The 23,968-nt window shown below is 35.4% G+C and overlaps 1 protein-coding gene across 1 annotated transcript; it reads right to left on the bottom strand.

Annotated features, from left to right (window-relative positions):
• Positions 1-816: 816 nt before the first annotated feature.
• Positions 817-22,337, bottom strand: LOC125243415 (pituitary tumor-transforming gene 1 protein-interacting protein). The gene is made up of 7 exons (XM_048153059.1): positions 22,038-22,337; positions 21,225-21,271; positions 20,271-20,379; positions 16,931-17,039; positions 12,357-12,422; positions 9,894-9,940; positions 817-2,031 (listed from the first exon to the last, which is right to left on the bottom strand). Exons 1-7 carry the CDS (start codon positions 22,156-22,158, stop codon positions 1,982-1,984), a joined length of 549 nt encoding a protein of 182 aa, XP_048009016.1. The 5' UTR covers positions 22,159-22,337; the 3' UTR covers positions 817-1,981.
• Between the last annotated feature and the right edge of the window lie 1,631 nt (positions 22,338-23,968).

The raw sequence follows: 23,968 nt of genomic DNA, 5'->3' as shown, positions 1-23,968 counted from the left end.
CTGCACTGTAGAACAGGTGGCATGAAATAAAATTGCCTGGAGAAGAACGATTTTCTGCTCAGAGTTTAAATGAATTGAGTTATTAAACATAGTGAAAAAGAATCATCTTCTAACGTCCATTTATGTTGGAGCTCATGGTTTAGTATGGAGAGCAGCAGCCGTTCTGACTGATGGAACGAGTAGGACATGAAACTACTTCCTCCAGGCAGTGAAAGGGAACATCGCCAGATGCGATGCAAATTTCACTTAACTCAAACTAATCGTCAGTCCACACAGATTCCATGATTTAAACCAAACAAGCACTAGTATTTCTTTAAAGGTGACCCATAATGCCCCTTTTACAAGATGTAATATAAGTCTCTGCTGTCTCCAGAATGTGTCTGTGAAGTTTCAGCTCAAAATACCCCACAGATCATTTATTATAGCTTGTTAAATTTGCCCCTATTTGGGTCTGAGCAAAAACACGCCGTTTTTGTGTGTGTCCCTTTAAATGCAAATGAGCTGCAGCTCCCGCCCCGCTTTCCAGAAGAGGGCGGAGCTTTAACAGCTCAACAACAACAAAGCTGGAGGATCTCACGCAGCCAAAATGAGGATTGTCAGTAACGGTGTTCAGCCTTACATTGTTCAAATCAGAGTTTTTGTTGTAGTCCCTACCAGCCGTTTGTTGTAGTCCTTAAAAAGCAATTTCTGTAATAGAAAATATCTCCCTTTGCATTGAACTTTGAGCGTTGTAACTTTGCCGATGTCGTTTATGCTCAAACAGCAACATTACACACTAACTAAAGTTAAAAAAGTGAAATCATAATCAAGGACCCCTTTAAAAGAAGAAACTTGTTTTTATTAGAACATGTTTTAATAAGAACACACAGTATAAATACAAACTAAGTCATTCACAGAGTGATTTAAAAAGACGCTTCCTGATTGATCACAACTGAATCAAGAAGTGGAATAGTGAAAAATGAAAACTCTGTCATTATTTACTGCCATGCAGAATAGATCATAGTGACCAAACGAAAGCATCATAACAGTATATATATATATATATGACGTATGCACTATATTTTAAGTCTTCTAAATTAATTTGATTCTTTGTGCAAAACAAAAGACTGAAATTTAAGTTCACTTATCTTTTCCACCAGTAAGGCTCTTAAGTTTGAATATGTGGAAAGACAAATGACCTTCAGTGAATTTTCAGTGAATAAAACTTCTGCACAGCAAATATCATATGACTTCAGAAGACTCGCGCTGAATTTGGAACTGCATACTAGTATACTACTCATTACGTTTACCATGTTTTTCTATGACAGAAATAGTAAGAGTAGTATGCTAGTATGCTGTTCCGAATTCAGCAGCAATATAAAAATAGCATATACATCATTTGGACTAACTTTATAGCATATTTATTGTCCTTCTTATCATTCTTATCATTTTGTTTTGCAGAAAAGAGCTGCATGAAGATTCTTGTAAATTGAGCATCAAAGAGATACAGGTTTGGATGACGCAAGTGTGAGTAAATCATGACAGTTTTTCTATTTTTGGTGAACTTGTCCTTAAACTCTCTATAAGAAAACAAAGAAACAAAATAATTTCACTCCATTTTGGCCATTTCCATCAGTTGCTTCTAAAGCAATTAAAATGTGATTTTGTCATGTTTATAGTAATAATGAAAAAAGAAACAGCTGCTGAATTCAGAACCGCATACTAGTATACTACTCTTACTATTTCTGCCATAGAAAGACATGGTAAAAGTAGTAAGAGTAGTATACGAGTATGTGATTTCGAATTCAGCAGGTGTCAAATCAGAGCAGATAGAGTGAAATAACTAACCAATGGAAGGGTTGACAAGGTTAATCTCAGTTTCGGCAGCTATCCAGCTTCATCTAACCTAAAGTGATTTGACGTGTCTCAAAAGAGCAAAGCAAAGCATCGGATGAAGCGATTCCTGTGTTGCTGCTGCTGCTGGACGTCCAATCCCTTGGTTTTACTCGTTCTCGAACTTGCTGTATGGGTGGTCGGAGTCCGGGATGAGACCTAGAAAGAAAAACAAGAGATATTAACAATTACATTCATGCATTTAGCAGATAATTTTACCCGAAGTGACTTGCAATAGAGGAGCATTAAGCAAAACGATCACATGTGGGAATCAAGAACCAGTTCTTATTCATAACCATGTCATATTCTCTGTCAGTTGTGTTTTTATTTTGAGTGAACTTTTCTTTTAACCCATTGTTGCTCCAGGGGACTGAAGCTGTCATAAGTTCCCGGTGCCAATTTTTTGTAGAAGCAGCAGAAATAAATTTCACAGTGATCTATTCTACTTGCACACATTGCTCTGAGTTTGTTTGCACAAGCACAGATGGGTGAGGAAAAGCCACTTTCACCTCCCTGATGGTTAGGAGGTGCAGCAGGTTTTCGGAGGACGTGATGCGTTTTAAGCAGATGACCGCAGCTCATCCGTAACCTTGAGTCGATTCGCACATGAGCAGCGGATCTGACACGGGTGACGCTCACCTCTGACACGTGACATACAGGGCCCAAAGCGGCCAGAAATGTTTCTTACCAGCCATGAAACAGTATTCAACATTTTTATTTAAAAAATAAGAATACAGTTTGCACGCATTTAATTTAAATCACATAATAGAGTCACTTTCATCTTAAAATTTGTTTTAAGAGAAGACACTAGTTGTGTAACGAACAGACATCACCATACTTTTCTCAGTCAATTAATCACAGTACATTTGGTTCGTAATGAAATGGTATGTTTATTTATGCAAATGATGCATTATCTAATTATTTGCATACATTTCTAGAATAGAAATTTATAATAAAGCCAGATTATTTTTTTTTTGTTGACATATTAGAGTTTTTAATCTTTTTATCACTCCATAAATCAGAAAATACTGTACCATATTTAAAAAAAAAAAAAATAAGTATAAAATGTTATATAAATCAGGTGAATGATATATGAAGAAACCCCTCTATAAAACCCTTGAGAATATAGATATGAATAAAACAGTAAAGTTGAGTGTATGTAAAGCTGCTGAAATGGAGATTTCTATGGAAGCTTTTTTCTGCCAATGAATAAAAAAAAAAAAAAAAAAAAAAAAGTACAATTGCAACTTTTTCTCTCACAATTCTGACTTTTTTTCTCACAATTGCATGATGTAAACTTGTAATTGTAAGATATAAAGTCAGAATTGTGTGATATAAAGTCGCAATTGCGAGTTAAAGTCAGATATAACCTCGCAATTCTGAAAAAAAAGTCTGAGAAATTTCCTCGGAATTGGACTTTATAACTCACAATTGCAAGTTTATATCTCGCATCTGAGATAAAAAAAGTCAGAATTGAGAGATAAAGTCGCAATTACCTTTTTTTTTTTTTTGTGGCAGAAACTAAATAAAAAAGCTTCCATAGATTTCTGACTCAGTGCAGGAGAAAAAAACTCACCACCTTTAAAGACATGTATTGTCACTGAAATATACTAATGCAAATAGGTAAAGTGCAATAAAATACACTTAAATGACTATATAGCATATTTTCTTTCCACTAGCCTGAAGGCAAACATGTTATGTAAGCAAAATAGCATAAAATCTCAAAAGTGTATGAAAAAACTGGTTTCACCTGTAGTCTCTTGCCTTAAAACAAACAAACAAACAAAAGTTACAAGATAACTGGCCAAATTCAATTTCTACTCTCATTTGGCATTCGGTAAGTGTTTGTTTTGGACCATGTTGCTGTGTAGTTGCATTAAGAGTGTGATACACGGGCAGAATCTCACACCGAACGTCCTTTCGAGGGCAGACGCTAGTGTGTGTCCATGTGTGAGAGCAGCAGGGTCAGAGACACCCGTTCCCTGACGTACAGACTGCTGAGAGCAGGAGAAACACAAAGGAGGCCTACATCCATCATGCTGTCATGTCGTCCATACACACACACACACAAACACACACATACACACAGCCAGTACGCTTCACCACAGGACACACAAGCACACAGCAGAGCCAATGAGGACGCGGCCCAGAAACCATCAGTCATAATAGAGCAGCATCACCACACACTCAGACAGTGACATCAATGACTTTTACTTTGTACTGAATAAGCAAAGTCTGCAAAAATGATTTTTAGTTTGCAGCAGGGTCTGGAAACAGTTTCTGAGATCAAAGTCTCAGGCAATATTCAATTTCTGCAATCAAAGTTTGATTCATTGGGTGAATCTCACAAAAACGGCCAACAAAATCAAAAGAAATAAATATAAAATTACATTATGCATAAAGATGAAATGTAACCTTGACACAATGCAGACAAACTCTAATATTCAGAAGACTCAAAATTAATGATCGCCCTTACTGATTTATTAATCTAAGTTAAATGTTAATTTTTCAGCATTTACTAATACATTTTTAAAATTGAAAGTTGTATTTGTTAACAGTAGTTATTATAGTACATGAAAAATTGTATTTTTATTAACTAAAATTGAAAAATGTTATATAAAACTATGTTTCTCTCTGTTAGTTCATGTTAGTTAATACATTAACTAATGTTAACAAATGAAACATTATTGTAAAGTGTTAACAGAAAACTGCTGCACAGTTATAGAATATGAAACCTTGAATAAAATCATGAGACATAAATCTTCTACAAACTGCTTTATAAAATCCAAGACAGAAGCTTCGGAAAGCACAACACTGGACGTGATCCGGTCACATCTAACCGCTCGGCAGCTATTCAGCACGTTATTGACCGCGCTTGAGCGCGTGCAGATGAGGAGCCGGTGGTGCAGCGAGAACACGCCGAAGCTCCAGCGGTCGGAGGGGGAACGAGGAGAGGATCCGGTCATGAGCTCTCCGAGCGCGTTCACATCCTTTGATCTTCTCTTTACTTTGAACACCATCTTCACCAACTCAATGAGAATGTCAAACAGACGCACTGCAGTCACACGAATGCATCTGCAGGCTGTTTGTTGCCATTTGGACCTCGCTTTGAAAATGCCCCATTATGCTATATTAAAAAGTCTCCTACAATAGGTTTACATGCATCCAAAGTCAAAAACACTTTCATTTTCTCATAATATACATTGCATCATCACCTCTTTTCTCAGTGTCTGAAACGGTTTTCTGAGAGCCTACTCTGCTCTGATTATGTCTGATATGATTGGTCTACCGCTTACAGTGTGTGTCGGAAAGGAAACGCCCATTACCATATATGGACTTCAGCTCTGGGTCTTCCTCAGGACTTGATACGCAGTGATACAAACAGTAAAGATGGTGTCGGTTTTACCATATCAATCTCATCCTTTGGAAGTGCATACAAGGTGGATTTGCTTTCGTAGCGTCTTCTCGACATGTCGACAACACAAACCAAACTCTTCCAGTCCTCAGTTACAACTACAGTGTTTGAAGGCTGTGGGCAGTCAATGAAGACATTGGCATTATGCAAATTTTTGAGCAGGAAATAAGACTGGAATTAATGATGACTCAGTATCCGTTCAAAATCGGTTCTTTCATCTGGGAGAGAATAACTCCATTTATTAAGCTTTGAAACTTAGAAGACCTTTCACATTCACAGCTATATTACACACCCAGAGAAAGCATAACTGGGGCATTGTGAAATGGAATAGTATTTTTTTCCCCCATGTAGTTTTACATGATTTCTTCTGAAAGAAAAGCACTCTGCCGTTTCCTCTTATTCAGGTCATTTTCATCTTTTTTCCAGCTTCCTTCAGCTTCTCTCAAGGTCGTGCGTATTTCATCCTCCTGCCCTCCGTCTCGCTCTGAACGCTGCGGATCTAGTGACCCCGTCCTCGGTTTCTCTCGCTCTCAGGCACTGCAGGAGCTGCGATTGGAGGTGCCAAATACATTTACATTTCACCTCTTTCCTCTGCAGCGCTGGGATGGGACCCGGGGCTTTGCCACCACATAAATTACAGCTCTTCTCGGCTCTCCACCAGTGCTAATTAGTACAGAGTTAATCAAGCATGAGTCAACCGGCCAGCTAGGTTTTTATTAGGAACCAAAAAGGTGGAAAACAAAAGAAGAAGTTCTGGAGAAATGCATTTCTCTTCTCAAATCCTCATGGAATTTTTTGCTTCTGCACTTTTAAACTTTATAAGGCAAGACACTATAGGTGAATAGGGTAAAAAATGTCATTAATAGATATCACCATACTTTCACCATTGGTTTGGATTACGGTATAAGTTTTTTTTTAAATGGTATGCTTTAGTGCACAAATTAGTCATTATATGCACTAATTTCCACAACCGAAATCTAAACATTGAATAAAGTCTGGTTCAAAATTCATGTTTGATTTTGTTGTTGTTAAAGGTTCTTAGAGGGGCTTTTGGATATCTCTTTTTATCACTTCATAAATCAGAAAATACTGTCAACAGCCAAAAAACAAATACATTTTCACCATGTTTTTAGGAATAAAATGTTATATAAATCAAGCGAATGATGTATGAACAAACCCTCAGAATATAGATAGGAATAAAACTGTAAAGTTTGGTGTAAAGCTGCTGAAGTGGAGATTTCTGACTCGGTGCAGGTAAAAAACTCATTGCCTTTAAAGATAGGTATTGTCATTGAAATCTACAGATGCAAATAGATCAAGTGCAATAAAATAAACACTTAAAGTGCATTTGGGTCGTTTCTTTCCACTAGTCTGAAAGAAGAATGTTATGGAAGCAAAATAAGTGACCTGTGCAAATTTTTGCCTGTAGTGTCTTGCCTTAAGACTAGATACATTTTTAGCATTTTCTGAGCAATTTAATTTAGAACTCTTTCAGTAAACACAATCTGATGTAATATGCATGTGCCATTTTCTGCGTTGCACAGATAATTGATCTTAAATAACGAACTGGAAGGACAGGGGTTAGTTCACCCAAAAATGAAAATTATCCCATGGTTTATTCACCCTCAAGCCATTCTAGGTGTATATGACTGTCTTCCTTCAGACAAACACAATCAGAGAAATACCTAAAAAATATCCTGGCTCTTCCAAACTTTATAATGGTAGTAAATGGGGGTGTATTTTGAAGTCCAAAATAAATGCATCCATCCATCATAAATATAATCCATACAGCTCCAGGGGGTTAATAAAGGCCTTCTGAAGCGAAGCAATGGGTTTTTGTAAGATGAGATATACATATTTCTAAAGTAAAATAACTAGCTTCCACCAGCCAACCATACGCCAAAGAATATACACTAACAAGAAGCGACAGTCAATAGAACGTTCCATTGAAACACCAGCGCCCAGCAGCAGCTCTGCGTTTCCGCCATTTTGGGGTGAAAACCACGCGGCAGTCCAATAGATTTCAATGGGAATATCAGCTGCTTTGTTAAAATAAAAAAAAATGTACATTAAAGCTGAAATTAGCCGAAAACCTGGATGATGACAACACAGAATAACATACAAACACTAGACTAGTGATCACTTCATTTTTTAATGGTTTATTATACAGACTTTGTTTATTTCTTCCACTTTTTTTTCTCCACAAAACCTTTGCTCTCTAAAAACCCATGTCAGTTTTGGTTAAAAGGCTTATAAACACTGAATAATTACCAACATATGAAATTAAATTAAGGACATGCATCAGAAAAATTGGGAATGTTGGACCATATGAATATAACAGCTTGATTTTGCAGTGTTGTCTAATGTCTGTTAAAGCAAAAGTGGGAATTATGTGATAACGGACACAGCAATGCATCATGTATTATAAGATCATTATGTTTGTAGCGTGATCCATTAAAACGTAAAATATAGCTATTTCAATTCAGACCTAGATATTATTACTATTACTCCACTAGGTCTGAAATATATTGTTCACTGCAAACATGATGATTTGAAATTTATTAATTATTAATTTACTATTAATAAATGTGTAAAGTTGCATAAAATGGAAATACTCAATAATGTAGGCTAACTACGTTACCACAGATGGTTGAATGGTTGGATTGAACTGGTAATAAAACATATATAAGACAATACAACATTTACTGTAGGAGCCATACAATTTACTGGTAACTTAATTTAGAAAACTGTTCTATTGCGCTTCTGATTTGGCAGTGAAATTTGCTGATTTTGGGTGTGTAAGATGTTAAGGATTCTATGGTCCAGTTAGTATTTTCACCCCATAATGGCGGCCGCGCTACCGGAGCGCCATCTAGTGGCTGTTGGCAAAAAAGTATTGAAGTGTCGCCTCTTAGGTTCTATACTGCGCAAGTCGACTTGCCAAATGAGAAACCCTGACGCGACGTATGACGCAGGATGTAGGAGTATCGTAAGCTTAGACGCCTCTCGCGGTTCAAACAAATACGGCTTGGCAACAAACTCAAGCTCCTCTTCTCTTCTATAGAAATCCTCTGACATTTCTCTTTAAAATTGCTTGTTTTAGACTTATCATTTGTGTTTTGTTTTGCTCTATACTCTGCACTTCTGCGTTACGTCATGCGTCGGGTCAGAGGTTACTTTACTCTGGCTTGAGGGTGAGTAAATCATGGGATAATTTTCGTTTTTGGGTGAACTATCCCTTTAATTCACCAAATACCTAATTCATAAGTAATGAGTAAAATAATTATGTTTTATACAGAGTAATTAGTACCACTATCCTACTGCTATTTGGCAATCAGTCACTTTTAGCATTACAATAACCTCTGCTGAGGCGCTGCATTACATTCAGCCACATAAACATTGATCACGAGTCAATCGTTTGAAAAACGGCATCTGCTGAATCAAGCATTACTGAGACCCACACAATGAATCAGATCAATAAAGACGACCAGAGCTGACATGATGACCTGTGTGAAAACAACTCCATATAATACGACATTACGCCAAGAATTAACAGCTGAAGATGCATTAGCTATGTTAACCCAATAACAACACTAAGAAGTTGTTTCAGAATTGAGCACTTTCTAGTTGCGTCAGTGCAGCAGATCAATCTGAATCTCACCCACAATTATTGGTGCAATTATCTGAAGTAAATTCTTCCACATCAACGGCCCGAATGCATTAGTGTGTGAACAAACACACAAGCCACGGCCTCTGCTGACCGCCTGCAGTAAAGTGTGTCTGTACGACTATATGACCAGACAGAAGTTTGGACAAACTCACTGAATTTGTTTTTCATGATCTTAAAAACCTTTGGCACTAAAGGCTTCTACTTGATAAATGTAAACTGTGGATATACATAGACTAGCGTTCAAAATTTTGGGGTCAGTAAAGTATTAAAATTAATACTTTTATTCAGCAAGGAAGCATTAAATTGATCAAACATGACAGTTAAGATTTTCGATTTTAAATAAATGCTGTTCTTTTGAACTTTCAATTCATCAAAGAATCCTAAAAGAAACAATGAATCATGTGGTTTCCACAAAAATACGAAGTAGCACAACTGTTTTCAACACTGATAATTAGAAATGTTTCTTGAGCAGCAAATCAGCATATTAGAATGATTTATGAAGGATCATGTGACACTGAAGACTGGAGTAATGATGCTGAAAATTCAGCTTGGAATTACATTTTAAAATATATTAATATAGAAAACAGTTTCAAATTGTAATATTTCACACTATTACTGTATTTTTGATCAAATAATTGCAGCCTTGGTGAGCAGAAGAGACTTCTTTCAAATAAATGAAAAAGTCTTACTGACCCTAAACTTTTCAACAGCAGTATATGAATTTCTTTGTAAAACTAAATTTTGTTTCTACAGTTTGTATGTGTTGGAGCAGACAGTTAAGTACAAGCAGGCAGCACTATACAGCACACATGTATTCCCATAGTTTTATTTGTGATATTTCATAGTTTTCATGGCTCTACTATTTTTGTAAAATGCAGTAAAGATCCATAATGAGTAGACTGTGAATACCAGAAGTACAGGACTGATGTGACTCACCATACTTCTTGCGGATTTCATCATGCTTCGTCTTCCTCTCGGCCCTCCTGCAATAGACAGTAACCAGAGATTAGTAACTGGTTTTGACAGACTGATCTAGGTTATACAGATTTTTCCAACTTCTACCGAGTTAAATACTGAATTTCTGTGAAAACCAACAAAATTAATTGTCATTTGCATCATTTTACTCATTTTGAACTGTATTTTGTCTATGACTTGGTAGAAACTAGTTATAGTCAGCATAAAATGAAGTTGCAATAGTATTTTCTTGATTATTGTGACATACGTCCGAGTGAAACGGCTTCTCACACAAAAACAAACGTAGGGCGGGACTTGATTTTCTCCATGGGGAATTGATTTGATGCTTGTGGTTTGCTATTGGTTGATCTCATTTGAGTGACAGGTTGCCCCGCCCTCATGCCAGTAAACACATCATCAGATAAGAGAAGAGATGTCATGCAAGAGGGAGGGGAAGTTATTTTGATTAAAGATTACAAGGCACATGAATTTTAAAAAATAATGTGCAGGGATAAATCATTTATAATAAATATTCCATAAATAAATAAAGATGCAATTTTGATTCCATGATTTTAAATTAGACTATTGTCAATGTGGACAGGTTATGTAACCATGCACAAAATAACACAATGTAAAGCATTGCTTGTACTGAATACAATGTGTTTTGTGCTGTCAAGGGCATGAAATCTTGAAATGCAGGAGGTAATCCAAAACTGAAATTTATTTTTGATACTGTGTTGGTCACCACTGTCCAATATAAAAACCTGAAATAGTTTGCACAAGAAAAACAAATTAAACTCATAACCTGGATTTGACTTCAGCAGCAAAAATTGCAGAACTGAAAATGTTAAAAAAAAACATGGCAAGTCCTAAAGAGCAGCACATGGGCCGCAGTAGATGATTCACGGCGAGTTCACGTCTTTGTTTAAACACATCCATTCCTTCACAGGCTCGTGGTGGGGCATCGTAAATATGAGCAGCAGTGTTTTATGGGTGTGTGACATACTGAACGACACCACTCGCTCCCTCTACATCATTCATTCTCTCTACACTCCATAAAGAAGATGGGCCGAGCCGGAGCCTGGTCTCCATACGAACCCATGGTCGCTTTATATCTGCACAAAAGTGCCGTATAAATCAGTTGGAGCTTTATGAGCAGCTGATCTGTGGAACAATCACTGGAGCTGTTAGCCATCTGTTGCTGCTTCCACAATCCTGCACAAAGCACCACAACAATGACTCCACCGGTTGCTGTTTAACATGTGTGTATCAACAGAGAACACAATCAGATCAGATTTCCACATTAAACTGGAATGCCAAATACTTAGGCCAACAGCAAATACAAACTAAAAGGATCTTTATCAAAAGACAAAGTCACAACACCATTCAAAAGTTTGGGGTCAGTAAGATTTTTTAAAATGTTTTTAAAATAAGTCTCTCATGCTCACCAAGGCTGCTTTTCTTTGATCAAAATACAGTAAAATTGTGAAATATTATTGCAATGTAAAATAACTGTTTTCTAGTTGAATATATTTTAAAATCTAATTTTTTCCTGTGATCAAAGCTGAATTTTCAGCATCATTACTCCAGTCTTCAGTGTCACATGATCCTTCAGAAATCATTCTAATATGCTGATCTGCTGCTCAAGAAACATTTCTTACTATTATCAATGAAACCCGTGATTTTTCAGGATTCAAGTTTAAAAGAACAGCATTTTTATTGAAATTATAAATGTTTTTACTGTCACTTTTGATCAATTGAATGCATCCCTGACTGAATAAAAGTTCAAATTTCTTTAAAAATAAAATAAAATAAAATCTTACTGACCGCAAACTTTTTTTTCTCCTCAATTTAAAATCAACATGAAACAACTCATTCTACTTACACAATGCAACATATATTTGTGCAAATTAACACTGAAAATATGCATACATTTTGAAAAAATTAAACACTAACCATTGTTAATCAACCGTTTTTCTGTGTAGGTTATCAACAAAAAGCACACATTTACTCCAAATACATACAGTATATGTTCAAGGAACATGCCGCAACAATCTATAAGACTCCCAGAATTCCCTGTGCTACTGTTTGCAATAATCATTCTACACGATACATCCTAGAGAAATTGCTGGTGTGATGTACAAAAAGTACCAAACAAAAGCACATTCGTACATCAGATGCATCACACACAATCTGTCGAGACCCTGCAGAGATATCTGATCTTGGTTAATCTGAGCTCTCGAGTTCAAAAGGAGATTTCTGCTCCCCCTCGAGTGTCTGACACAGAAGTGACCTTGTTAGTGCAGCACAGCTGCTGAAAGACCTTACAGACATATTTACACGCAACACACGTAATGAACCGATTGAGCCACACATACATTATGTGACCAAATCCGCTTCAGATCAACAGGTGCCTGCCTGATCTGAGGAGTGAGATTTACTTACCGCTCATCTGCTCGCTGTCTGATCTCTTCTCTTCTCCGGGCGAACTGCTCATCATCACGGTCGAAACTGAAAATAAACCAACACAAATCACAATTTTCATTTAATTTAATAGAGACTGACATTAAATATTACACAAAAAAAAACAAAAAATAGTAATTAAATGTCATGAAAATAATGTTGCAATGCAAACTAATCACAAATAGGTTTCTTATAAATAGGTTGGGGTGAAATATAACCTGGACATGTTGTTGACCAATGAAGCTTATTTAATCACAAATTCACCTGCAGACAGTTTTACAATCACAACGAGACCAGCTTGAACAGATGTTAACATATTTTATGAAATGCATTGTTATGATTCTCATTTGTGATTGGATGAGCATTTAAAGGTGTCATCGAATTGAAAATTGAATTTACCTCGGCATAGTTGAATAACAAGAGTTCAGTACATGGAAAAGACATACAGTGAGTCTCAAACTCCATTGTTTCCTCCTCCTTATATAAATCTCATTTGTTTAAAAGATGAAGAACAGGCGAATCTCAACATAACACCGACTGTTACGTAACAGTCGGGATCATTAATATGTATGACCCCAATATTTGCATATGCCAGCTCATGTTCAAGGCATTACACAAGGGCAGCCAGTATTAACGTCTGGATCTGTGCACAACCAAATCATCAGACTAGGTAAGCAAGCAAGAACAATAGCTAAAAATGGCAGATGGAGCGATAATAACTGACATGATCCATGATAACATGATATTTTTAGTGATATTTGTAAATTGTCTTTCTAAATGTTTCGTTAGCATGTTGCTAATGTACTGTTAAATGTGGTTAAAGTTACCATCGTTTCTTATTCACAGAGACGAGCCGTCGCTATTTTCAGTCTGTATAATGCATAAACACATCTTCATTCTTTATAAATCTCTCCAACAGTGTAGCATTAGCCGTTAGCCACGGAGCACAGCCTCAAACTCATTCAGAATCAAATGTAAACATCCAAATAAATACCATAAGGAGAGCGCAAGCAATTAAAGGGGCCTCAGCCTGAATCGGCGCATATTTAATGATGCCTCAAAATATGCAGTTAAAAAAATTAATAAAAAAAAATCTATGGGGTATTTTGAGCTGAAACTTCACAGACACATTCAGGGGACACCTTAGACTTATATTACATCTTGTAAAAAAATGTCCTTTAAAGATTACTTACAAAGCACTAAAAGGTTTTGCTCCTCAGTACTCGAGCAAGCTCTTAACACGTTATAGTCCTTTGTTTCTAATCTATTGCGGTCTCAAAATTCTGGCCAGTTGATAATACCTAGAATATCAAAATCAACCTCAGGCAGTAGATCCTTTTCTTATTTAGCACCCAAACTCTGGAACAGTCTTCCTAGCCATGATTGGGAAGCAGACACTCTCTGTAAGTTTAAATCTAGACTAAAAAAGAAACACACATCTCTTTAACCTGGCATACACAACACATTCAAATCCATTAAAGGATTGCTAGGCTGCATAAATTAGGCCGACCGGGAACACTTCCTACACTTGTTACATCGTAAGAATGGCATCTACTCTAATATTAGTCTGTCCATCTCATCCATATCCCGAAGTTACCGTAGTCAGCCGGATCCGGGTAGTATCCAGATCAGATGGTGGACCTGCACCTAGACATGGTTTCATCGCAGCCCTGAATGTCAGCAGAGACCGCGTCTACTAGAACAATCCCCTGTGAAGACCTCGTCGACACGACAGCCATCGGCACTTCAGCTCCTCTGCACAGACCCTATGATCAGCTTCATCACCATACCAGCCTGATGAATCCGATCTTCAAGCAGAAGGAACTGGATGAAATAGTTTGAATGCTACCGATCCACAATCCGATTCTGACTTGTGATGCAGCCTGAATCATAATCACACCGTGTTTGTTCATGGGCCAGAGGAGAACTGGCCCTCCTTGCAACTGTCGCCTCTGGCTTGCTTAGTTGGGGACACTTAATCTTCAGCAATATTACTGATTTGACTGCACTGACTCTATTGGATGAGAACTGAACTGAGCTGGACGATGACATCACTGTTTTCAGCAGAACTGCTGTATAGACGAAATGATCTCATTTCATAATTGATGTACTTTATTGAACCAAAATGAATCAACACTGAACTGATTTCAGCTGAATAATGACTATTGTCTTTTTAGAACTGCTTTACAGTAGAGTTCTGAATTATAGTAGAATTCTGTTTGCATCATTGAAACTTTATTTTCCTGTCCTATTTTTCTATTGCATAAAGCGCTATATAAATAAAGGTTGATTTAAAGCTGCTGTAAAATGCAAATAAACACATTATATACTAATTCAAAGAGTTATTATTGTTGTTTGACAAGCATAAGAGCTGAAGTTACACTTATGAACAATATTATATGGCAGACAAATTATTAATTCTAATTACTGTTATAAATAAATGTCTCAATTATTGAATATTAGTGTCGTTTCATTCTGCTGATGCCGGCATTTCAAAAGCAATAAGCCAGTCGAGGGCCACGTGTTACAGTGATCTTACCACGGTAAAGGGTTTTTATGCACCCAACATTTTCATTAATTAAAATAAATATTATAGAGTAAAAACAAATGAAAAAAAAAAATTAAGTTGACATACTAACAAATTTTTGGGGGAAACAAAGCAAAACAAAATTAAAAGCAAACTAGCAAACATAAAAATAAAAGCCAATTCAAATCAAAACATGACTAAATATTATAATAGTATATTAACAATATACTATTGTATTGCTGCGACACCGCCTTGAGTTAAATTATTTTGTTAATTGAAATAATACTAAAATTACATAAAATATAAATACTAGACAAAAAACGTAAACTAAATATCACCTTTGCATCTAAAATGTACAAAAATTCCTAAAACTAAACTAAAATAAAATCTAAATAGAAACATTTTAAATCTAATGAAAAAGACAAAAATGCATGATAAAATTACTAAAACTTCAACTTAAAAGCAAAGCTGAAAACATAAAAATAAAAGCTCATTTAAAACATTACTAAATAGTATAGTAGCATATCAACAATACTATAATAACACACAACACATTCATGTCATGTCTGAATTACTGTAATTACAAGTTTACAAAGCTGGAAATTTTATCAGCTTATTTATTATAACTATTATAACCATTTATTATACACGTCACATTCACAGAGGTGAATTCATGTTGTGATCAAGTATTTTACTGTTATCAACACCAAAACTGCACATGGATTCATTTTGGCTGCATAATGTTAGGTAGGAAGCAGAGATTTTAATGCCATGTCAGCAGCTGAGACTTGGGGTAAGATCTTATTAAACAAGTCTTACTAAATAAAACGTTGTCTACTTGCATTTAAAATCAGAACAGTTCTGGCTGTATGAACATCGCCACCGGAAAAAATCATTCCCGAGACCAAGAACATGTACAACTACAACTAGAATCTGACATTTACAGTAATTCAGCTGAGAATCAGCACTGGAGCTTCAAAACAAACACCTTTACATCATCACTGAAACTGAAATACAGAAACTCCAGCCACATGAATTCCCCTTCGATGATAAACCACAATAAAACATCATTTACTCAGAAAGAGAACAAAAAACGAAACTATGATCTGTAGTCTTAAGTCTTAAATTCCACAAAGCATTACATTCCACAATCATGCCAGACGTTTAATCAAGAGCGGATGGAGCTGAATAAGCGTTAATAAGAGATAGAGGAAGTGCTCACTGTTTCTTTAAGTAATGCACGTCTGCGTATGCATCACATGAGACGTGTGATTGACATGAAGAGGGTGAGCAGATGGACGGCTTGCCAAATGAAATCATATGATTGACACACAGACATGCCCTTTAAAACCTGTCAAATACAAATACTGGCTTCTTTAAAAATCATTTCTTTGGGAAAAATGTCAGTTCTTATATTATTCTAAACGTAAGAATAACTTTTATATTGTTAGCAATATTTCAATGTGAATACTGAAGAAACTTAGGTTTACTTGATTATCCATTAGAAAAATCATGTTCAAATTTACGATCCATCAGGCTTTGTTAGGTTTTGTTCATCTCTCAGTCATCATTATATTGCATTGCATTATACGCTTTGCACACCACAGTGTAAAATACAGAGCTTTTATCATAAAACTAAGCATTTAAATATAATCTTACCAAGACATATTACTGGTCTCAATGATTTACATTACAAGCTATCAGAATTTAATCTTTTTGGCCATATCAATATCAGCATCTGCACCAAATTGCATATTTTTGCGCAGTTTGGGCATGTCTTGTGTCTAACAGTTCAATAAACTGTTCCATTTCAAAAAATTCGATATGTCAGGCTTTACAGGGTTAAATTTTAACACAGAACGCATTACAGCTCTGAAGTGGAAGTGAAACCTGATAGTGTCAATGTGACTATTTAAAGAAAAAAGGCACTGGTGCTGATATGGCTGACTGTATAAGGGCATCTCATGAGTGTTTAACCTGTATCTGGTAAGGGTGGGTAGGTTAAGTCTGTTTGTGTAGATTGTGTCACCTGGATGAGCGTCTGCGTTTACAGCAGCAGCAGCAGCAGCACACAGCAATGGCCAGCAGCAGAACACCGGACACCACGGCCATAGCGATGATCAGAGCCTCAAAGTTCACTGGAACAACACAAAACAACTATAAATCACAACACTGAAGTTCATCAACACTGGCTCAAACAGAGCACAGTGTGTTGGTCACTACTGACACCTGCTGGACATTTACTGATAGTGCAAGGGACAGGAACATTCTCATGATTGAAGGAGTTGTGCAATTGTTTTTATTGTTATCATGTGAGCATGAGCACTGTGAATCATCACATAGAAATTAAAGCAACAGTTAACCCACAAATGATGTAATTTACACAACTACTTCTTCCTTTTTATTTTGGGATGAAATATGACCTGGAAATTCTGTTCTCATCCAATATGATTTCACATTCAATTCAACATTATCAGTGACATTTTAGGTTATTCACTGTAGATCCACAAGGTTTAGAGTGTGCCTGAATGATAAAGAAACTGAAACTGACTTTAAGAGCTGCTACATGACAGTCAGAGAAACTTTCATTGTAGAAGTGAGAAACTAAGAAAACTAAGCCGTTCAAAGTCACTAAATAAAACTCAACATCAGGAATTTTATCACTCTGAAGGGGTTTATTTTTTGTGATAATGACAGTCTGAATGTACATTATCACACTTATTACATGACTATTAACCAAATAAATTAATAAAGAACAGGTAAATATTGATTTGAGTTTAAATTAATTATTATTAATGCTTGTAGAGGATGCAGAGATACAAAACTACAGAGCCCCTAAAAGGACATGGTGAAGGAAAAAAATATGAAATGGGAGGAAAAATTATTTGTCAATGCTTTTGCGTTCTCTCGCGTTCCCCTGAGAAACTTTGCGTTCGCTTGCAAAATGTTTTGTGTTCCCCCGAGAAACTTTGCGTTCGATTAAAAAATGTTTTGCGTTCCCCTGAGAAACTTTCCGTTCGATCAAAAAAAATTTTGCGTTCCCCTGAGAAACTTTTGCATTCCCCTGAGAAACGTTGCGTTTGCTTGCAAAATGTTTTGTGTTCCCCTGAGAAACTTTCCGTTCGATCAAAAAATGTTTTGTGTTCCCCTGAGAAACTTTCAGTTCGATCAAAAAATGTTTTGTTCCCCTGAGAAACTTTCCGTTCAATCAAAAATTGTTTTGTGTTCCCCTGAGAAACTTTCCGTTCGATCAAAAAATGTTTTGCGTTCCCTGAGAAACTTTCCGTTCGATCAAAAAATGTTTTGTTCCCCTGAGAAACTTTCCGTTCGATCAAAAATTGTTTTGTGTTCCCCTGAGAAACTTTCCGTTCGATCAAAAAATGTTTTGTGTTCCCCTGAGAAACTTTCCATTCAATCAAAAAATGTTTTGTGTTCCCCTGAGAAACTTTCCGTTCGATCAAAAAATGTTTTGCGTTCCCTGAGAAACTTTCAGTTCGATCAAAAAATGTTTTGTTCCCCTGAGAAACTTTCCGTTCAATTGCAAAATGTTTTGTGTTCCCCTGAGAAACATTGCGTTTGCTTGCAAAATGTTTTGCATTCCCCTGAGAAACGTTGCGTTTGCTTGCAAAATGTTTTGCATTCCCCTGAGAAACTTTCCGTTCGATCAAAAAATGTTTTGCATTCCCCTGAGAAACGTTGCGTTTGCTTGCAAAATGTTTTGTGTTCCCCTGAGAAACTTTCCGTTCGATTAAAAAATGTTTTGCGTTCCCCTGAGAAACGTTGCGTTTGCTTGCAAAATGTTTTGCATTCCCCTGAGAAACTTTCCGTTCGATCAAAAAATGTTTTGCGTTCCCCTGAGAAACGTTGCGTTTGCTTGCAAAATGTTTTGTGTTCCCCTGAGAAACGTTGCGTTTGCTTGCAAAATGTTTTGCATTCCCCTGAGAAACTTTCCGTTCGATCAAAAAATGTTTTGCGTTCCCCTGAGAAACGTTGCATTTGCTTGCAAAATGTTTTGTGTTCCCCTGAGAAACTTTCCGTTCGATTAAAAAATGTTTTGCGTTCCCCTGAGAAACGTTGCGTTTGCTTGCAAAATGTTTTGCATTCCCCTGAGAAACGTTGCGTTTGCTTGCAAAATGTTTTGCATTCCCCTGAGAAACTTTGCGTTCGATCAAAAAAAGTTTTGCGTTCCCCTGAGAAACTTTCCGTTCAATTGCAAAATGTTTTGTGTTCCACTGAGAAACTTTCCGTTCGATCAAAAAATGTTTTGCATTCCCCTGAGAAACTTTCCGTTCAATTGCAAAATGTTTTGTGATCCCCTGAGAAACTTTCCGTTCGATCAAAAAATTTTTGCATTCCCCTGAGAAACTTTCCATTCACTCACAAAGAACACAAACATTTTGCAAAGAATGCAAAGTTTCTCGGGCGAACACAAAGTTTTTTGGGGAACGCAAAACTTTGCGCAAGTTTGCACTCCCCTGAAAAACGGGAGAATATTTAACTGAGGGAATGCAAAACTTTTGCGATGAAATGCAAAAACACTGAAATATCTTTTTTCACTCCCATGTGCCATAAAATAAAATAAAATAAAATAAAATAAAATAAAATAAAATAAAATAAAATAAAAATATAAAATGGAAAGCCTAAACTAAACAAAAATTAGAAATGTTGTCTTGGCAACTACATTAAATACATTTAGGTTGTAGTACTAAAATTATTAACTAAAATAAGAATACATTTAAATATAAAAATATTTTGTTAAAAAATGATAATGACAAAACCACATAACAAAATTACTAATAATTAAAATGAAATGAAACCTAAATGAAAATTAGAAATGTTGCCTTGCAAAAATAACTTTAATAAGTGGAAGTTGAAGTACTAAAACTGAATTATAAATAATAGAAATAAATAGAAATAAAAATGCATTTAAATATAGAAATATTGTTAATATTTAGTATTAATATTTAATTATAATAGTACATGAATAACACTAAAATACCAGTGGTAGGAAACAGATGAGCACTCACTTATACCATGTTGCTCTGGATGAAGGTCATTATTCAGTATTATTTAACCACTAACTGACCAATCAGAATCAAGTATTCTAGAGATCTGTTAATTTAATGTCCTCAGGACTGGTAAATAGTGCCGTGACGTTATAAAACAATTGCTATCTTTCCCCTGTCATTTAAAGGAAGTTGAACTGAGGGACTTTCAGCCCTGAATGCAAATCTCACTTCACGAATGTGAAAGTATTACTTCCATGATCTCAGCAGCTGGCTGTAAAGTAGAAATCATCATGTCTATTGTGTATCTTAAAGCTATTAGCATGTGTTACATAATATAATGTGAACAAATATCTAACTCACCCCAGCAAACACCCCAGCGGGCCTGAGAGAGTTTACACACCGACGCCGGCGGAATCACGTACGACACGGGATAATCTGTGCAGCTGCTGTTGGTCTGGCACCACAAACACTGTTGGCAAAAACAGATAATATAATTATTATTATTAAAGGCATCATTCTTCAGAAAGTGACACTGTTAGTGGAAACACAGCAGCACAAACATTATCATTAATGCATTTAATGAATTGTGTTATTTTTGTGCTGTTAGTTGGTTTGTGTCTCACTGAAACATTCATCCTGTCTGATCAAATGACACAAATCATTCTGAAAATATCAACATTTCAAAAGATGAAATGAAAGTATAATCATCGTATAACTATCATAATAGTACAGACATCAAATCATGGTGCTACTATAGTAAAACTGTTTTAATTATCATTTTTATTACCAGTTTTACTACAAAAAAATAATGGTTAAAACATGATTAGAGTAGTGCATCTATATATATATATGTGTGTGTGTGTGCGTGTATATATATATATATATATATATATATATATATATATATATATATATATATATATATATATATATATATCAAAAATAGTAAATAAATCATTTGATGAATTGCATGTTTTGATGTGTTAGTTGGTTTGAGTCTCTTTAAAATATTCATGACACAAATCAGTTTGATAAAAATATAAACATTTCAAAGAATGTTAAAATATGAAAATTAACGTCTCCCTAATTTAGCAATGAGTAACTTTCGGAGCATCCTGCTGATTTCCATGTCTTTGTGTAAATAATCCAGTTATAATTAATAAAATTGGAGTGTCTGAGCAGATTAGTCTTGATATACCATTTATTTAATTACTTCCCTAAATTACAGTATTAATTTTTTAAAAATTCAGATAGTAGTGCAGAAAAACAAATGACCCGGCTAATAAAAAGTAAATGAGCCGTATATGATCTTACCGAAACATTGGTGAGGCAGGTCTCACAGGAAGTCATAGTGTTGCATGCTGGGGTGAGAATGAAAATATATACATATCACGATATCAGACAAAACACTGACATAAAACACTTTCACTCTGAAATTAAAAAGCTAAATTTAGCCAAAAAACTGCCTAGATGATCTGGAAACTCACAGACAGATCATGAAGCATAACTAAACTATGCTTAACTTTATTAAAGCTACCACTGATATGAATATCTATGGAGGCCCATTTCCAATTATGACTTTTTGTGTTACAATTATGATATGTCATAACTATGATTCACCAAAGCATGATTATGTTTCTTATGTGGATGGGCTTCCATAAAAATCACATACTGGATTACCAATCATAAATGGCATAAAATACTAACAAAACTGACAAATAATATATATATATATATATATATATATATATATATATATATATATATATATATATATATTTATTTTATTTTTTTTTATTTTTTTTTAAAGGGGGTACTTAAAGATATTAATTTTTTCATTGCCATTCACAAAATATGTAACTTATACTTATGTGTTATTCATAAATATTTTTATGTTGATGACTAACACCATTGACATTAAAAATAGTAAATATTTTATATTAAATATATGACATAAATTATAAAAAATATTGTAAAATATATACATTAATTATAGGGCATACGTAACTATAATAATAATAAATATATATAAATATATTTGTACATTTACATTGTATTACAAGCATTTCCAGACTGCAGAATAGAGATATAGGATAAAAAGTAAGACACAGGCAGGTGAAAACATACGTTTGTGCACAGGTGGAGGAGTTGTAGGTTTAGCTGTAGTTGTTGCCGTCGCAGAAGCACTGAATGCGACACACACCAGCAGAGAGACCAACATCGACCCAAACACTCGGGATTCATCCATTCTGTGGAGGATTTGAAGGTTTGTACAGCAGAACAATGTTGAGTTTGTGTTTTTATCTTTGAAAAAGTCCTTTCGGCGAGGTACAAATCTCAAAAACTCTCCTCAAAACGCAACTGAAATCATCAAGTGACTGACACTGACCAAACACGGAAGCACAACAACCCATCTGACGCACTCGTGCTTTCAAAATAAAAGTCCTTTAAAAACGCCATAAACGAAAGTATAATCATCATCATTATCATAGACGTACAGACACCAGTTTAAGTCATTATGAAAAACACCCATGGTGTAACTATAGTAAATTTTTAACAATTTATGATCATTTATGCTCCGATGCTTCCTGAAGCAGTGTTTTGAAATCGGCCATCACTATATAAGTCGGTTTTTTTTTTTTTTTTTGGCACAACAAAAATATTCTCGTCGCTTTATAATATTAATACTGAACCACTGTACTCACATGAACTGATTTAAATATGTTTAGCCTCACTGAGCCATCAGATTTCATCAAAAAATATCTTAATTTGTGTTCCGAAGATGAACGAAGGTCTTACGGGTGTGGAACAGCATGAGGGTGAGTAATTAATGACATTATTTTTATTTTTGGGTGAACTAACCCTTTAACTACAAATATAAGTTGCTGTACAATTGTTGCTGTAGTAAAACTATGATTATTCTCACTTTTTGCAGGAATCAACCATTTGACCTCATTGATGTCAAACTTAGCTCACACTTTATTTGAAAACATGAGTTAAAATTTTATTAAAATGTGACATCTTTTACAGAATCACTATAAAAGAGACCCTGGATCTGATTGAGAGAAGTGTTGTGTCAAATCTTTCAATATTGTCCTCGTTGTAAAAGAAAAAACAATTATGGACCAAATGGCCTAAATTCATAGATGAGCTCTTCTCACCCAGGTGAAAAAATACTATAGTAATTTATAGTAAATACTAAAGTGTTTTTGAATCATCCTATAGTAAAGTACTTGAATTAATTTGTTGTGGTCATTCTATAGTGGCTGTGGTAACATAACTATAGTAATATAAACAAATTACGTTACCTAATACTGTACTAAGTTTTCTTTAATCTATACGGAATATTATACTACAATACACTATGGTTTACTGTAGTAAAAACTAAAGTATACTACAGTATTTATTACAGTTGATCAGTTCACTATAGTTAATATTACAGTATGCTGCAGCATTCATTAACAAAGTGTTGTAAATACTATAATATATACAGTATACTACAATTTACTATAGTATGGTTCTAAAACACTATAGTATTTACTATAAATGACTATAGTATTTTTTCACCTGGGGCAGCCTGGTGTTTCTGAGCTTTCATGAGTTTTAACGCACACATAGAGAGAGCAATAGTAGCCTACATTTTAGGATGAGCAATTCAATGTTCATTGCTCTCTTTTTAAAAGGACAAGAAGCACGAGGCAGATACGGATTTCCACAATTATAGACAACACTTTAATCAACACGAGCAAGGAGTAACCAAACATACACTTAACATAAACAGAGAATGGACGAGGAGTGAAGGGAGTGAGTGCAATATATGGGGAGTGCTGACAATAGAGTCCAGGTGCAGGTGATGAGTGATGATGAGGAGCTGACGAGGGAAGTGAGTGCAGGTGTGGAGAACAGGAGGATCTTGGGAAATGGAGTCCAGGGGAACAAGGGATCCGTGACAATAGCGTATTACTTTTTACAGTGTTCTTTACAGGCGAATCAAATCTTCGATTATTTTGTGAAGCAGTTGGTTCAGTTGATTCAGTGTTCACCCATCGCTAATCATA

The sequence above is a fragment of the Megalobrama amblycephala genome, linkage group LG13 (assembly GCF_018812025.1).
Source record: "Megalobrama amblycephala isolate DHTTF-2021 linkage group LG13, ASM1881202v1, whole genome shotgun sequence".
Lineage (NCBI taxonomy): Eukaryota > Metazoa > Chordata > Actinopteri > Cypriniformes > Xenocyprididae > Megalobrama > Megalobrama amblycephala.
The sequence above is the reverse complement of the archived record's forward strand: the minus strand, read 5'-3'. Positions and strand labels throughout refer to the sequence as shown.

Coding starts and splice junctions, on each gene's coding strand:
- LOC125243415 (XM_048153059.1), bottom strand. CDS start 22,158: ATGGATGAATCCCGAGTGTTTGGGTCGATGTTGGTCTCTCTGCTGGTG. Junction 21,272..22,037: donor TCCTCCACCTGTGCACAAAC/GTATGTTTTCAC, acceptor TTCTCACCCCAG/CATGCAACACTATGACTTCC. Junction 9,941..12,356: donor AGACAGCGAGCAGATGAGCG/GTAAGTAAATCT, acceptor TGTCTATTGCAG/GAGGGCCGAGAGGAAGACGA.